Source organism: Limulus polyphemus, unplaced genomic scaffold (assembly GCF_000517525.1).
Source record: "Limulus polyphemus unplaced genomic scaffold, Limulus_polyphemus-2.1.2 Scaffold804, whole genome shotgun sequence".
NCBI lineage: Eukaryota > Metazoa > Arthropoda > Merostomata > Xiphosura > Limulidae > Limulus > Limulus polyphemus.
In genome coordinates, this window is record NW_013666414.1 from 206,373 (window position 1) to 224,034 (window position 17,662).

The window sequence follows — 17,662 nt, forward strand, 5'->3', positions numbered from 1 at the left end:
CAATGCAAACTAGGCTTATAATCGAATAATGAATTTGTGTAGGTTAGCCAGTATAATAATTATAACAAGCTTTAAATCATTTTTGTTTTAAATATGTTTATTGAAATTTTATAATTAATGGATGGTTTTGTAGGTTGGTATTTGATGTAAAAAAATCCATTATTATTTTTCAAAATTTCTAATTAGTATTATTGTGAATGAATCATTTTTGAGTAATTGACAAGTTATGTAAGCAAGGAATTAGTTTAAATTCCTAAAAAATAACGTTATTGTGATATATTGTAATTTAGGCTTAGAATTAAAACAGAATTTGAACTGTAACTGTACTAAAAGTAACAGTTTAGTTTGTTAATCTGTTATTAAAGGTAAATTATGTTAGGTGAAATAACCATCTGTTTTTAATACTGTGGTATGTCTCAGAGATAAGTTGGGTCTGCTAACAAGAGGAGGTTTTCGGGCTTGGATATTTCCAAATAGGTCGCAAAGAATGAGACCAGACACAAGTTTGCACAAGGAATAAATATTTAATACACTTTCACAAATTAAAATACAAAGAAACAATAATGTGATTAACAACTGGGCAAGTGATCCTATGCATGTATGTATGTGATTGGTGAAGAATAATGGACAAAAGAGCTCTTATCAATGTATGTAGATGGAGATTAGTGTACAAATTTGTTTTAATTTAATTGTTAGGTTTGGAAAGTCTCGAAAGAAACGTGCAATAGATATGACTAATTTCAAACCTTCTTAGTTATTTAAATATGTAACTTCCAAGTAAAGCTGTTTATGCATTAATATAACAAGAAACCAGTGATCTCAGATCTTGTGAATAATACAAAAACAATACTATTAGAAAATGTATGTTTGGTATATATTTAAATTTATAAAGACTTGATACAGCTAGCTACTGTATCATAAGATTTGGTTTATGCAACTAGTATCTTCATTGCTTTGAACTTCAAGAATCTATTTAGTTAATGATGTATTGGATAATCAATGTGGTTTTACTAGGGAGGAATCTTGCAAAGTAATACATGTGGGTTATTATAATTTAAACTACTAGCACGTAATACCAATGCTCCAATATGAGGTTCAAAGGCCTCATGTTACTAAGAAGCTCGTTCATTATCTCCAAATACTTTTATAGCTACCTTAAAAGAAGTTCATACATGCACCCCACCCCCAACACACGTGCATGGTACCTGAACACATATGCCAAGTTTGGTCCCACTATCTTAGGTGTGGCAATATGAAGAAAGTTTCAACATGGCATTATAAGGGAGTATCATTAACAAAAAATCTAACACCCAATTTGAGTTCAGCAACCCTGAAAATCTAGTCTTGGATACCTTTTGTGCCTAGGTGTCCTTCCACGAACATTTAGATAAGGAAATGTCGATTCCATCTGCCAAATTTGGTCCTTCTAATTCCAGAACTGTGGGGGGAAGTTAGCTGGACTTACATAACTGCAAGCTGAAATAATATAAGTATAATTCTAATGTGAATAACAGTGTTACAGAATAAAAGTAATGTGGTGTTTTACTTACAGATATATTAAACACAGTTGAAAGAGGTTATAATTCTATTGTACAGGTTACTGATTAGGCCTAATTTAGAGTGTCATGTTCAGTCTTGGTCTTACATTAAAAAGGATAGTGAATTGTTATAAATGGTTCAAAGGAGAGCTACTAGGATGATACCTGGGATGGAAAAGTTGTTATATGAAGACAGGTTAAGATCTCTAAACTTATGTCTTTAATATTCATGTGTGCAATTTGCACAGAATCAAATAGGAAAACAATCAACTACTCCTGTTGTTTAAAATAAAACTTATTTCAATTACTGTTTTCCATATCAACTAAAATAACTGGGAAAGGTTACAGATTAATAAGGGAATTGATAGCATTGATGCATCATCATATTTCATGGTGAGAATGGTAGGACAGGGGAACACAAAAATGTTATCAGCATAGAAGTCATCTTCAACTTGGACAGTTTTACTTTTCTAACAGGGTGGTTGGCCTTTGGAATGGGTTGCCTTCAGATGTGGTGGATAATAGATTTAAGGGAAGGCTTGATAAATAAAGTGGATGGGGCTGCCTCAATAGACCAATAGGAACCCGTCCTTAAATGTTAAATTAAGGAAAACTTGACTAAGTATGAAAGTTTAAAAGGATTAGAATTACAAACACGTTTTATTTCACCCTTTCAGCACGAGCTGATAATCTTGTATCACTTTGACTGTGGAAGGACATGTATGCAAAAAACATATGGTAAATCCAAGCATTTCTCACAAAACACAAGATTTTGTTAAAGTTTATAAGTATTTTGTACACAAAGAATGACATTATTTTAATTATGTCTTTCTAATAAAAATGTTTTTTATCTATAATAGTTGTTTGCACTTAAACTGTTATAATAGTTCAAGGTGATTTTCATTTTAAGTATAAAAATACTTTTCTTTGTCTTGTAGTTTTCATATTTCATTTGCATAATCTCTGGAATCTCCTAAATGAATATCAAAAGTTTTTTTAAGGTAAATTTTTATATTTTATTTTTCAGTTTCTCTACCATATCATTAATTATAATCATTAACGTAAAATGCAATGAAATAATTAAAATTAGGAAATAGAAAAAACACATACTTTTAATTTTTTGTAGAATATCTTTAAAAGATTTTCCTTTTGTTAAATTTGTAATTTCAGGTCTTTTCCTTTTCACATATAGTTCATTTTTGTTTTATTTTCCTCTCTTGTCCTTTACCACTTATTATTCATCTCAACACACATCAACAGTGTCCTTGGGGCATATTACAGTTTATTTGGGAGACATGCGCAACTCTTCTGCAAAGTGTTCGTTCAGCATGTAATATCATAAGCCTAGAGAATGGATGCAAAGTATGATGTATATTTAAAAAAATGTTAACCTTTGAAAACATAATTAACACATGATTAACTAAAATATAATAGTAAACTGTATTCCTTTGTATAACATATTTAGGTAAGAAACAACTAAGTGCTGTAGTCAATCAAGCAACCAACAATACTATAATCAGTTCCACGTACTCCGTGATGGCAACTGGGTGCCAATTTCAATATAACTGTTGTTAGATTATAGTCTAAAATAGCTCTTTCAAGTAACTATACACATAGATATGTAACATCTACATTTAGGCTATAAAGCTCAAACAAACCTGTTGAAGGTAGGTGTGGCAGCTGTAAGGGGGTTGAAAAAATGTATTACTTGTTTTAACTGTATTTATTCAGAGAACTTTGAAATGAATGAGTCAAAAGGTTATGTAAGCATCTTATTGTCTAGATGTACCTCCAATCAACTACCATTGTATTATTGAAGACACAGGACCCAAAGACGAGAATTTTCATAGTTCGTTGGTCACATGACAGTACATCTGAAGTAGTTTTTTTAAAGATGTATTTTGAAATAAAGGACTTAAGATTTGGATAAAACTTTGAATAATAACATACGTTATATTCTTAATTTCATTCACATATACTGATAGTAAAGGTGTTTAATTAAATTTTGATTGCAACAAAGTGACTTGGGCAGAAATGTGTTTAAAGGGGGCTCCCGTTACAAAAGGGTTAATTGGTTTTAACCCTATATTATAGTACATCTGCTTACAACAAGATGATGGAAAATAAAGACACACTTGTTTGATTTAATCTACTTTTATTTCAAGATGCTAAGCTTGCTATTGCAATCAGACAGCTTTTACTAAACTACAAAAATGTATAGCTATGCCCAGTGTGCAAAACCAACCAAACAATAATATAAATATAAACAGAAAATAGTAAAAAAAAAACAATAATAAAAAATCACAGATGTTTATTTCATAAAATCAAAACTCAATTTAAAACATTTTGGAACAATTTTTATACTGCTTATAAACAGTAACCTACAAGAATATTAATTAAAGTAACAGCAGGTATTTTTTTATTACACAAATATAACAAGCATTTAAAAGTATGTAAACGAAATGATAAACTCAAAATTGAAGCATCTTGCGCACAAAAAATGATACTCAGCTCAATTTATATCCATACCTTTTCTGCTTATGTTGTGCTTTCTCTATGTTATTCTTAGATAAGTTTTAGAGAGTAAAACATATTATAGTTAAATAGTTTTTATAATAGTTGCATACTACAGTAAAAAGAAAAATGTTAAACATTATAATGTGTTATATTACTCTTACTACACTGACATGACTGTCAGTGTTTACAATTAGTCAACATAATGCAGATTAGTGCTGATCTCATTCACATTTTCCTGAAAAAAACAAACTGTTGAGTGCAGGTCATGTTTTACATTTCATTGCTTTCCATGCCATAGAGTTTATATTATCAACCCTTTCACAGATCAATGGCAAGAGTCTGTAGCTCTTCCACTTTTAAGCAGGTGCAGTTTGTTCCTATAATTTTTATTTGAACCAGTTAACTGCTTGCAAGAGAATTTAACAATCACAATGGGTAGTGTAGTGTATATACAACTATGTCAAAATGAATTTACTATCTTTCTACATGACAATAGAATTAGATGGACACCAATCTGAACTCGAGTTTTACGGGCTTACACTAAAATTTAAGTGATATTATTAACATAGTACCTGGTATAAAGAACAAGGAAATCTTTTCTAGTAACTCATTAATATGAGTTACTTGTGTTACATTTTCTTGAATTTCTCAATAAATAAATTACAGGTGTAGCAGTCTAAGCACATGGCTTAGATGAGTGGTTAGAATCAATATTTAGGTTTCTATAATTCTGAATTAGTAATTAAGTAAGGTCATATATCTTGAACACAGTTGGGCAATTTTTAGTGACTTGAATTATCACTTTGGGTATCGTACAGCTTAAATGTCCTTGAATCAGTAATTAACAGTTCCTAATGCTACAATAACAATGCTAAGCTAATATTTTATAGGACTTATATTCTGATAAAATCTTGATTACACTCATTTAGTGATACACTCAACAGTTTTAAACATATCGTAGAAGCAGTAAGGTTTGATTACAATACAGAAATTATGAATATAATTTGCTTCAAGTGTCTGTTTGTTCTAAAAAATACTAAACAAAATGACTACACACGAGTTCACAGAATTCATGTATCTATATGCATTAATCTTTCATTGCAGGTATGATTTTACTCCTATTACAAAAACTGGAAGGAACTCTAAGATTTGTTCTTGATATAGTTCATTTTTCAAACTGTTTTTATGTTCTTAAGTATTCATATGTGCAATTTGCACAATTATAAACAGGAAAAAATCAACTAGTCCTGTTGTTCAAAATACAACTTATTTCAATTCAAATAACTGAAAAGTTTATCAGAATTTATTTTGCATGTCTGGATAATATAAACAATGAAAATTCATAGTGAACTTGATTGTGCAAGATAAGATTTCATTTTCAGTGTCTACATCTGAATCAACACCAGTATGCTTTTGATTATGGAGCTTTGAACACACATTGTACCACATTTTACAAAGTAGCACTTGGTTTGTACATAAACCTACACTAAGTATTTGTTGAAATCTAATACAGTTAAACTGAATAAAGAAAATTAACTTTTCATATACATGAAACAAATAGAGCACCATCTCATTAAAAGAAATACCACAGTCTGTGTTTCACACAAAATATGTTGACCTTAAAAAATTCTGTAATTCTTACATAGCATACTATTTCTCTAACTTTAGTTCTTGACGAAAGTACATTCAGTTTAGTTCCAGAAAACTTACTTTCAGCTATGATTTAGTACTGTATTTTCTCCTAATGCATGTCTAAAGTATACAAAAACAGCTCACAATCATATCTTACATAGTTACTCTGCTACATTTTATATGTAACACTACTCAACAGAAATTAGCTATCTAGTCTTTTAAGGGTTGGAAAAACAAAAGGTTTGATACCAGTGAGTTTTGTTAGGCATCACATAGAAAAGATTTAACATTAAAAGTACAAATAATGAACAATACTGTTCTGTGGTCTTCCACAGTGCTAATTATTATCAAAATCACCAACATACTGAGCTGCTGGGTTCATCTTCTTAAACCTTTTAAGTGATTGCACATGCAGTAATTGGTCATTCCATTCATACACCATGTAGTGACATGAGTATAACTACCATCTGTAAGCATGAATAACTTGTAAAAATCCTTCACTAGTTTTCCTCAAAGGGTTGAGATTCTATCAATACTTTATAGCCTAATAAAACCAAGGAATGGCACGAATATTCTTATCAGCCCCTTTTTTTCATTCTTACTTGAATTCCAGACAAACAGAGGAATCCTGTTTCACAAACACTAAACACCACCAAAAACAGAGGTTGACCCTGTTGCTTCACACAAATCCTATAAAACTGAAATAAAAAGGCACTTTTTCACACTATGATCAGAGCTGGCCTTATCAAACAATTCCAAAGTTTATTACAACTCAGGTTTTTAAGATTATCATCTTTGGCTGAAAAAACATCACAGACAATTTACAGGTCCAACCCATAGACAGTTTCAGTTTTTATGGTAACAAATCCTTTGGCACCAATTGCAGTAAGTGACATCATCAAGCCAGCTTACACAACACTTCTTTCTGATCACAGCAATATCTTTAATACTTACATAACTCAACTTTGAATATAAGAATACCACTTGCAAATACTCATGTTATTTTGTTTTAAAGAACACGCCATGTTTAAAACTAATGGATAAAGCAGAGAGTTGTATGTCTTACCTTGAGTCAGTCCGACATGTAATTATGCAAAAAGCACTAACATTATATGTACAACACAAATAAAGCCAGGTTTTATAAACAATATACATACAAGCACAACCTAGCATAATATGTACAATACAAAGATCAAAACTTGTGAACAACTTTGAGCTTATGTTTGGTTGTTCTTTGTATAAGACAAATCAACTTTCAAGAATGACATGTAAAATAAAAAGCAAGACTATACTTGATTCAGCAAATTAGAATTCTATGAGTGTGAAAGAATAAGTCATCAGTCTGTAATTTGCCCATTTATATCTTTAATACACTGAGCAATTAATTACCATTTGTTTTCAAATTATGTACAGTAACAGTTAATTTCTTAGTCTACATAATTATTTAATGACTTAGGTTTCTTGGAAGTCAAGGCCAATTAAAGATGTCTAAAAATTATTTAAAGTATACTCAGACACACTTAACTCAATCACACAAACTCTATGGCTCTGCCATGATTTTCATGTCACAAACTTGCAATAAAGACACATCAAACAACTTGTCCCTGTGCAGAAATACAGTCATGACAAAGGCCTGTAGAAAAATAAAACCAAAAATGGAAGTCCACCCAGCTCCAACTGAAAAAATCCTTGGCATTTTTTGCCCATGCTACACCCACCCCTCTTAACCCCATGATTATTAAATAAAATGTTTAGATGTTGTTGTTTTTTAATATTTACCCCTTGAATAACACAAAACAATTCAACACTTTTTTTTTTTCAAAAATGGGTAACTTTAAAGCTATTCACACCAGAACTTTTACATTACATCTTACATTGCTTTTACCCAACAAGTTTGTTTTTTCAGCTGTTTAATCTTCCAGTGGTTGGTTCTAAGCTTAACCTTGTAAAAACATCGCCAGTTATGATTGATGAAGTACTTGTACAAAAAAAGAGGATGGTATTTTTCTTCATTTTGTTTCTAAGACACTAAAGGTTAGTATCCTGGAATAAGCAGGGTGTCTAATTTTATTATTTAAATGACTCTTATTGCAAAACTATCGTATGATATTAGCAGCTTGAAGCATTTTGAGTATAAGGATGGTTTTTGATAATTTCACCATCATGTATAATGGCAGAAATTGGCTTCAAAGAAAATATTTCAATTCTAAAATACTACTTGAATGCAGTCAATCAAGCACCTAAAAATTCAGATATAACTAGGTTTTTCATACTGTATAATATATAATTTTAATTGAACACTACTAAATATGTAAATAATAATAATTAAAAAAACTTTTCTGTTCAATGCTAATATAATGCAAATGATTAAAATAGAAACAGTTTACCTCTCTAGCCTCATTAAATGACATTCTCATGAATATACTGATATTCAGAATGATACATTTTACTGTAGGATGGTTTTTAATTTCTACAGTTACCAAATTCAAACACTGACATTTAAAAAATTGTCAGTTTTTAACTCGGATAAATATTAGTCTTAAAGGATTGTCATTCATATCTTGCATCACATACCTAGCTGTCTTGCATAAATACAGTGTACATAATATTGTCTGTGGCATGTCAGTATTCCATAAAACAGAAGGGAAAGTTTGCAATGAACATTAGACATAATCACTGAGTAGGTAATGCTTCTCTTACACTACCAGTTTTTTTAAATACTAATTTTAACATTATCCAATGGTTTCTCAAAAACACATTACCAAAACAAGCAATAATGTTTTCATTCTGTATTTCAAGCAAACAATACTTTCACAGTATTCTAATACCAATATATATATTTAATTTCAGCTGGAAAACTCCAGTTCAAATATCTGCATTTTGGTATGCATACAGTAATACATGTGCTTTTTTTCCCTAAGTGAAGAGTTTTTTCAGTTTGTGAGAATATGTTTTTGTGTGACAGTAAATCAGTATTGTAGCTTAAAATATTTTAAGTTTGTTACCTCAACACTTTGCTGACCAGTTACTTCTCTAAACCTTTCTCTCAGTTTCCTCTACATTTTCCCTGTGATCATATTTGCTGGTCATTTCATTACCAATCAAATCACAATACATAAGTTAATTACTCTAGCTAACCAAGAAAAAATACAACTGTGAAACAATAATTAAGAAGGACTACAGTAAGCATAAAATGTAAAGTACAAAAATAGGACCTCAGGAAATCTAACTTGAAAACTACGTTAACTATAGCTGAATGCTCTATGAATGCATCTTAAAAATCATTTTACATCATTTTTTATAACAAGGAACCAGTACTAGTAAACATGAAGTTTAACAGATTTGGTATTTATTTTTAGTATTTCTTTTCTGAAAGATTATTAAAGCTGCTGAAACAGCACCAACTTCCTGTTACACGTAACCCAGTTCCTGCTCATTCAGTCTAAAACTTTCAAAGCATTGGATGTGTAGATTGCACATCCCCCCCCCAACAAAAAAGAAATACACTCAAACTTCCTAGAATGCCAGAAAAATAAAGGACTGCATAGAAATGTACCATGTCCTAAAACTGTTCACCGTGTTTCAATGCATCACATCAAACACTGTTCACCGTGTATCGATGCATCACATCAAACACTGTTCACCGTGTATCGATGCATCACATCAAACACTGTTCACTGTGTATCGATGCATCACATCAAACACTGTTCACTGTGTATCGATGCATCACATCAAACACTGTTCACTGTGTATCGATGCATCACATCAAACACTGTTCACCATGTATCGATGCATCACATTAAACACTGTTCACCGTGTATCGATGCATGACATCAAACACTGTTCACCGTGTATCGATGCATCACATCAAACACTGTTCACCGTGTATCAATGCATCATATCAAACATTGTTCACTGTGTAATTGTTCACCGTATATCAATGCATCACATGAAACACTGTTCACTGTGTATCAATGTACCACATTATACACTTTCACCATGTAAGGATGCACCACGTTACACACTTCCACTGTGTACAGATGTATCATCACACACTGTTTACTGTGTAGAGATGTATCACATCACAGACTATTCCAATATATTACAACACAACTACTCACAGTCAGGATATTGTCACATAACTACTCACGGTAAAGAAATGTATAACATCACATAAATGATTACTGGTTAGAGGTGTATCTCATCAATTAACTATGATTAATTAATTAATTGTAAAGATCACCAGCATAGCGAGGTATAGGGATTTTTAAATAATCATGTAAAGTATACATGATGTGAAACAGTGAAGATCACTGGCATAGCTAGATATAGGGATTTCTAAATATTCATGTAAAATATACATGATGTGAAATTGTTTAAATGCATAAAATTTAGCTTCCCTGTAATTTTATAACTACACATAATATTTGAGCATCATGCCACTTAACCTATATCATGACAGGTCCCCCATTTAGTCACCAGACAAATTCTGCCACATCATGAGATAGTATTAAATCACAGAGATTTTGGATCATCTTAGAATGTACAGTAGGTCACAAATTTCAGTGTTTATTTGTAGCATGTTTAAAAATATGCTCAAGAAACAATGATTTGTATCACACAAACGTTTAGTACTTACAGATATGTCACATAATAAAAACACTAACTGATGCCAAAGAATCAAGTCAGACATGTTACAACATCGTAAACTATTGTGTCACATGAGGATGATAGTGAATTTCAACTCTTACAAAGTTGTGTGTAAAAACATGTCATTAGCAGTCTTAAGCACAGATGATGCAAGCCATGGCAGCCACAAATAACACGAGCCTATCTTCAGTGTGTAAAAAGGGTTTATACAATACTGCTATTAAACATTCTTCCAACTTTTTGGCAAGCTGACATTATATATACAGCTTAGTTAAGGTACCATCAAACAGCAATCACACTCAAATAGTAAAAGAAGACAACACATCTACCTTTTCTTTCAGAAACCCACTTATGAAATTTCAGCACAGTTTTAATCCATTACACCCCAATTTTGTGCGCATTTACCATGAAATGAATACTTTACAAACTGTGAATACTTCAACAAATTTGAAGCTTATCTTCTTAAGAAAACACAAGCTACCATCTAATCATTTGAAAGCTTATAAATTACCTGGTCTAATGCAAAAGGCAGTGTATTAGAATGTTATGAGATTTTATTGAGAAAGTAAGTGTGATGGTTGCAGACAGTATTCATTACTGACCTACAGTAACATATCCCATGCTACCATCAACAAGAAAATAATTAGCTGTTAAAGTAACAGTCTGATTTCATTTGTGTTAGGTTCATAAAAGCAAAAATTATTCGTTAAAAATATATAACTGCAAGACGAGTGCAAGTTTGCAGATAATGTAACTAAGATAACATTAGATTCCATGGGATTCTCCAAAACACATTTAATAATAAAATTACTTATTCCTAAAGGGATTGAACGACAACTTCTGTGTATGACTGGCAGCAAAAACTAAAACATTTTATGGCAGTTCTTTTTCTCTTCTCAAACACATACCATGGATTTCATAACCACACTTCTACACAACTCTATCATGCTGAAGAACTCAAATAGCACAAAATGTGTGTTTATATTTTGGTTGTTTATCAAAAAAGATTTATTAAAACTTAAATTCATGTATAGTTTAATAAAAGTCAATATCATAATGCAACAGGATATAGTACATATTTCTATATGTACATATAAATCAACTGTCTAGGTACACTACTTACATCTAACACAAGTGTTAGTAATGTGTGATGGAAGAACCTATACTCAAATTTTCATTCACATTAAACAACAAATAAATCTTTTTGAATGATCTTATTGTATGGGGGATTGTCATTCACTTGCATTTGGTGTACCTGATGATGATTATCCTAACCATCACTAATTACTGACTGTAAGCCCAAGCACATTCAAAACACCTCATAAATCAATTAGTCAGTCCATATGTTACAACAATCAATAAAATTGAGTTCTCTATGTAATAATACAACTAGGTATTTCTCAACTTCACACTAGTGTGATATTCTTTTCAAAAACTTAACACATAAAACAGAAATTAACAGATTCACCGGTATCACCATTTTTACATTTATATATAACTTACACAAAGCACAAGATTTTAAGTATAAATAACCTAGGCTACAGTCAAATTCAGATGAGTGTGCACCAGATTCTGAAGTATAAAGTCATGTATTACTATGGAGTATTTTTCCTAATTTTCAGAGTTGAAAATGGCATATTTACAACAATGCTATGAAGAAGAAAATGTGATATCGGTGTTGTAAGTACATTGTTGTGATCTTTCAACTGACATTTTCCAGTTCATATCTTCTGCATACTTTTAGTTCATATTACTAAATGCCAAAAAAACATACACTGTTATGCATTACAAAACTCACTTCTGTCTCTCTTATTTCACTGCATAATAAACTTGATCTCTGTAAAGATGCCAATATTCTCTATCGACATTGTAACAAGTTATACTGTAGTCTCATGTTTTATACTAGAAAACTTGTAAAAAGACAGTAAATCTTTTCCACAGGAGTAATGAACCACAGTGCTAATAACTACACACTGTCCAAAATGAAATTTCAACAATTACAATAGCAATCACCTTCAGAGACAACATCAACCATACACTGTCAGGATAACTCTCTCTTCTGGACATCTTGTACATTAGCTTCTTTTCAATTTTTCAAGAATACAATTTACACTATTCTGTGCTTAATACATGCCACATAAGAATATATATATATACACACACACACATATATATATATATATAATATATATAGACACAAAGCAAGAATCATAATCAACATTGTATGTGTATAAACTTCATAAATATTCTATGGTAGACCCTAACCTCATACCATATGAATACATTAAAAGGTGAAGTTTTTACAAATATTATGCAACAGTTTGGGTAATTCAGTGGTTGGAGTGACATTCAAATAATTTCTTTCTATAAGAACTTAAAAGGGCTTGGTTGAAACCATTGCTCAGTGGCAAAAAGTTGATGAAAGTTGTAAAAGCACAAAAACCATAAATAAAAATCTTATTATCCACTAACATCACTGGAATACAGTACCAGATTAATACTTTATACAGATCATATTCCAACTACATCTCACGTCTACGGAATATGATGGCCATATTCTAAACAAAACCCCTAGTAAGTGTATTTACATAACCCATATCAGATATGATAGCTCAATGTTCACTACATGAAAATGAACTTCTAGGGGAAATACCAGTATCACTGGTGAATTACATTACAACACAAATCCTTCCTAGTGATATCCAAATTCTCAGGTTAAAAATACATTTAAAACTGATGTTTGGATACATTTCTTACATATAAAATATATCTCTCACAGTGATGGTAACCAAAGATCAAATTTTCAAATATTACATCTACAACCAAACAAAATATATGGCAACAATGATTTGGTGTATTGTGAGATAACTTTTTTACATATTTGTAAGACCTCCAAATATTTATAGCAAAGCCTACATAAGTTATCAAAACAAACATCTTCAACTCATTCTGAACTAACTTATGTAGCAAAAATTAAGGAACAAGTGAACAGTACAAGATCCAACACTGTTCATGGAAAGGAAACAAAACTAACCTCTGTTGACAATTTACTCATTAACTAAGAACACAGTTTATTTACAATGTACATAACACATTTGCAACTAATGTTAAAGCTTTGAAATAATGCATGCACAAATCAAAATTCATGTATGTAGTTAAAAAAAAAAAAGGAGTATTATATCATAAAAAGTTATCTACTGAAATAGTTGTTGCCAGACATCAATATACTTAATGGTAAAAAACTTTTATGGGAAATAAAAAGGGGAAGTGGGAGTATCCATGCAACTTTTAGAATTTAAGTTTTGTGTATTTAAGTACAATTTTTTTTAGTTAAATACTAACATCCTATATCTTTGCACATTTTAGAGTGTGGAAGCTTTATGCATCCCAACGTACCGAAACCATGATTATTATTTTTTACTTATTAAAAGTATTACAAACTAATCCATGCTTTTAAAATTACAGGCCAGAATTTTTGTACTGAGCAGCCAAATACAAAAAAAGTGCTTATACTAACAATAGTTAAATGAAATATACCAACACCACTTTTAATTAACTGAACATGGGAACTTTTCTATTCACGTCTTAAAGAAGTACTAGTCGATGGTAAATTTCTGTGCTGAAAAGCAGATACTTCTTGGTGACATACCATATGACACTGTAAGCTAGCTTGAGTTACATATGATCTCTTACAGATAGGACATTGATAAGGTTTCTGCATCGATGGATGCCTCAGGTGCAATTTTAGGTGTGTTTTCATGTTGCCTTTCTGTGTGAATAGTCGGCCACACTCAGGACATGGAAATCTACGTTCTCCGGTGTGAATCAACATGTGGGTTTTCATGTTGCCACGTTGACTGAAGGTTTTGCCACAAATTTCGCAGGGATATGGTCTCTTTCCAGTATGCGAGTTCATGTGGTACTCTAATCCTAGTTTCTGAGTAAACGTTTTACCACATACTTCGCATGCAAATGGTTTCACTCCTTCGTGACCCTGGACATGAATCTTCAGATTGCCTTTAAGTGTGAATCCTTTACCACAGTACTGGCACCGATAGGGCTTTTCACTGTAGTGAGACCGCAAGTGATGCATCAGAAGGCTTTTCTCTGTAAATGACTGGAAACAAACTTCACAGGGGTAAGGTTTGTCACCACTGTGAATTGCCTGATGACTCTGATAGCTTTCCAAGGTTGCAAAACACTTTCCACACAGCTCACAAACAACAGGATCTGTTATACCATGCAAAGCTCGACAGTGGTCAAGGAGGGTCTTCTTCTGAGTGAACTTCTCTCCACACATGTTGCAGCTCAGAATTTCAGTATAGTGACAGGGCATGTGGAAATGAACATCTTTTTCAACAAATGATTTTCCACATGAATGACATGGATGTACTTTTTCAGTGCTTTCACTCCTCTGTTCTTTAGCTTGTGCTCCTAATTCTGGAGAAGAGCTCAAAACAGGAATAATACCACCCGATGAAGCACTACTAGGACTACCCCCTGAACTACCTACTGACATTTTGGATCTCTCAAAGTTGAAATTAACAGAAGTACTCAAATTGTTAATTAAGCTTTCTCTTCCTAGTCCAGAGATTCCATCACTATCCCCTGTATGCCCTACTTGAGAAGGGAGTCTATAGAAAAACCCAAACCCAGGATCCATTCTATAGACCTGTTACAAATTCTTACGTTCTGCAAGATATACTAACTTCGTAACGATTTGTTACATTTAAAAAACAATGTATTCTATGCCCATTTAATACTTGTCACTGTACATTTTCAATAGAAAAATGCCAATGGTTTTTAAAATTTCATTACAAGTATATATATATATATACAGAGTGGAACACACAGGTGCAAACTATATGCAATACATTGAGTTAAGCCATTTGAAAATCCATCTAATTTGATAAGCTAACATTAAAGAAATTACACAGAAATAAAGCATGCTAACATGTCCCTACATATCTATCAAAGTACATCAGTGTAACTTATGCAAGTGGTTATATTTCATTACCTAATTGCAGTGGCAGTTTTACTTTCACTCAAGACTTGTACATATATGAAATAGTTAAAAACTCATTTTTTTTTCCACTTTTACTCATTTTTGTTATAACATATGAAAATTATCCTGTTGTCAACAAATACTACCTGTACCAATTAGAAAAGTTTATTATTAGTACTACTACTACTAGTAGTAGTAATAGTACTAAGCTCTGCATTTGTATGGGCAAATGGTAGAATTAGAAAATAGGTAGTATTAATTATTATTACTAATAGTAATAGTTATTACTAATATTAGAATATTTTCAAGCCTAGCCCTAATCCTAAGCCTCAAATTCAAAAGTTCACTTGCAAAAAAATGAAGTTAATTCTCAAACTAAGATGAAGCAAATAATTGGCCGATCATAGTTTTGTGAATTGTAGGCTTATGTTAAACCTCTTTCACACCAGTCCAGAAAACTGACGCGAACAACACAGCTGCAAATACAAAGCGTCGTCTCGCCAAGTCATGATCGCTGAGTAACTTCGGCTAGCTGCCTTTGGACTCGTTAATCTGCGATTGAAATTTTTTCTTTCTTTTTTTTTTTCACTTTGGAAGGTTATATACCAATACAATTCTAAAACAAGTTATTTAAATTTATCATTCGAGTTTTTCTTATAAAATGTCAAGTTCATCAGCGCTTTTTAAGATTAAAGTAATAACTGAGCAAATATATTTATAACACGAGTATCCATACTGAGAAGCATAAGCCTAAAATCCTAATACACTACCACACCACATCCAAAATGTCTTTCGTTGATTCAATTGCTTTCCGGAGTCGCCCCAGCCGGGCTTTTTTTTTATCGTACCTTTTTAACAGTTCGAAAATTATTCTCATCCATACTGTTAAATCATACAACTAGATTTGGACTATAAATAGTATAACAATAATATACAACAACTTAGAAATAAAAATTGATATTAAATTTAACATATACAAATATTAAAATATACGCAAGTTAGAATACTCTGTAAAAACAATAAGACTAGAGTATAGTCACGTTGTGAGAACCGAAAACACTAACAAAGTAATCTCTAACTTAAGTTTGTGGTTGATGATAAAAATTCTTGAATGAGTGTTGTTCCGCAAGACGTGAGAAGAAAAACTTTGATAAACGATAAAAACGAATAAATTGACACGTCTAAACGAAAACATTTTCTAGTTTATTTTGTGCAACGTTTCCATTGTAACATGGTCTTTACTGCCTGATGAAGGACATCTGCTCGAAACGACGCACAAAATATACAAGAAAAAAAAAGTTTTCATTCAGACATTTCAATTTGTCCTTTATTATCATCTAACTAAAGTTTGATTGTCAATGGTTAAAACGCAAATCAAACAATTTATTTTCTGGTATATAATCTTTATTGTTGTTTTTCTTTTCAGAGTGCATAGCGCACGATGAAGACACTTTGGGAATGAACGATCTTTATCTTGAGATAATAGAATTATTTTCATTGCTTATCTCCCAGCATTTAGGTTTTACACTTTCATCATGGAAAATACATAAATGTCTTTTTTTTCTTCTTCTTGGAGGTGGAGATAAAGGTCGTTTATTTACAAACCATAATCTTACTTGTCAATGATCAAGTGAAGCTGATATTTATAACACTTTGAAACAATGTTCACAAACCCAAGTACTTTTGATTCTGAGATACATATTCCTTCTACTTTAAAATCTTAATAATATTATTGGCGATTTACAACTATAAGTTAAAATTATTTAATTTTGTGTGACAAACATTTTGTTCGAGAATTAAAAATTCTCGTATAACAATATTATTATGATGTTCTTAGGTGCACTGATTATCTTACAGAAAAGTATAGTAACCGCAATAACAAAAGAAATGAAGGAAATTGTGATGCAAATTTTTTGTGTGTTTGTTTATTGTTAAGCACAAAGCTTCACATTGGGTTATTGTGTTGTGCCTATCATGGATACAGAAACCCGATTTTTAGCACTATAAGCCTTCAGACTTGTCAATGAGCCACTGAAGAGCGGAGGTGGAGTTAACATTGAATTTTCGCCTTGACTAAGTTGAAGAACGAGACTAAACACAAAGCAATCAAAGTGAGAGGTAATTTTTATTTATTAACACCACAAGTCAAGTATAACGAGTACGCAGAATCCTGGACATCATTCAGTTTCAAACTGCCAAGTGCTCTGAGATCTGATTAAAACTAAGAGAGTTTATACATGTGTTACGTCTCTGTTCGTTTGATGATTTCCCGTAAAAATTATTCCCGGGAACTTCAGCGATACGAGCCCTTTCTTAAATA

At 31.6% G+C, this 17,662-nt stretch overlaps 1 protein-coding gene across 1 annotated transcript; it reads right to left on the minus strand.

Annotated features, from left to right (window-relative positions):
* Positions 1-2,714: 2,714 nt before the first annotated feature.
* LOC106460618 (gastrula zinc finger protein XlCGF8.2DB-like) lies at positions 2,715-16,223 on the minus strand. Its single transcript, XM_022387380.1, has one exon. It carries the CDS (start codon positions 14,998-15,000, stop codon positions 13,912-13,914), a length of 1,089 nt encoding a protein of 362 aa, XP_022243088.1. The 5' UTR covers positions 15,001-16,223; the 3' UTR covers positions 2,715-13,911.
* Between the last annotated feature and the right edge of the window lie 1,439 nt (positions 16,224-17,662).

What these genes read in the sequence shown, in the direction of transcription:
- LOC106460618 (XM_022387380.1), bottom strand. Translation starts at nt 15,000, where the DNA reads ATGGATCCTGGGTTTGGGTTTTTCTATAGACTCCCTTCTCAAGTAGGG.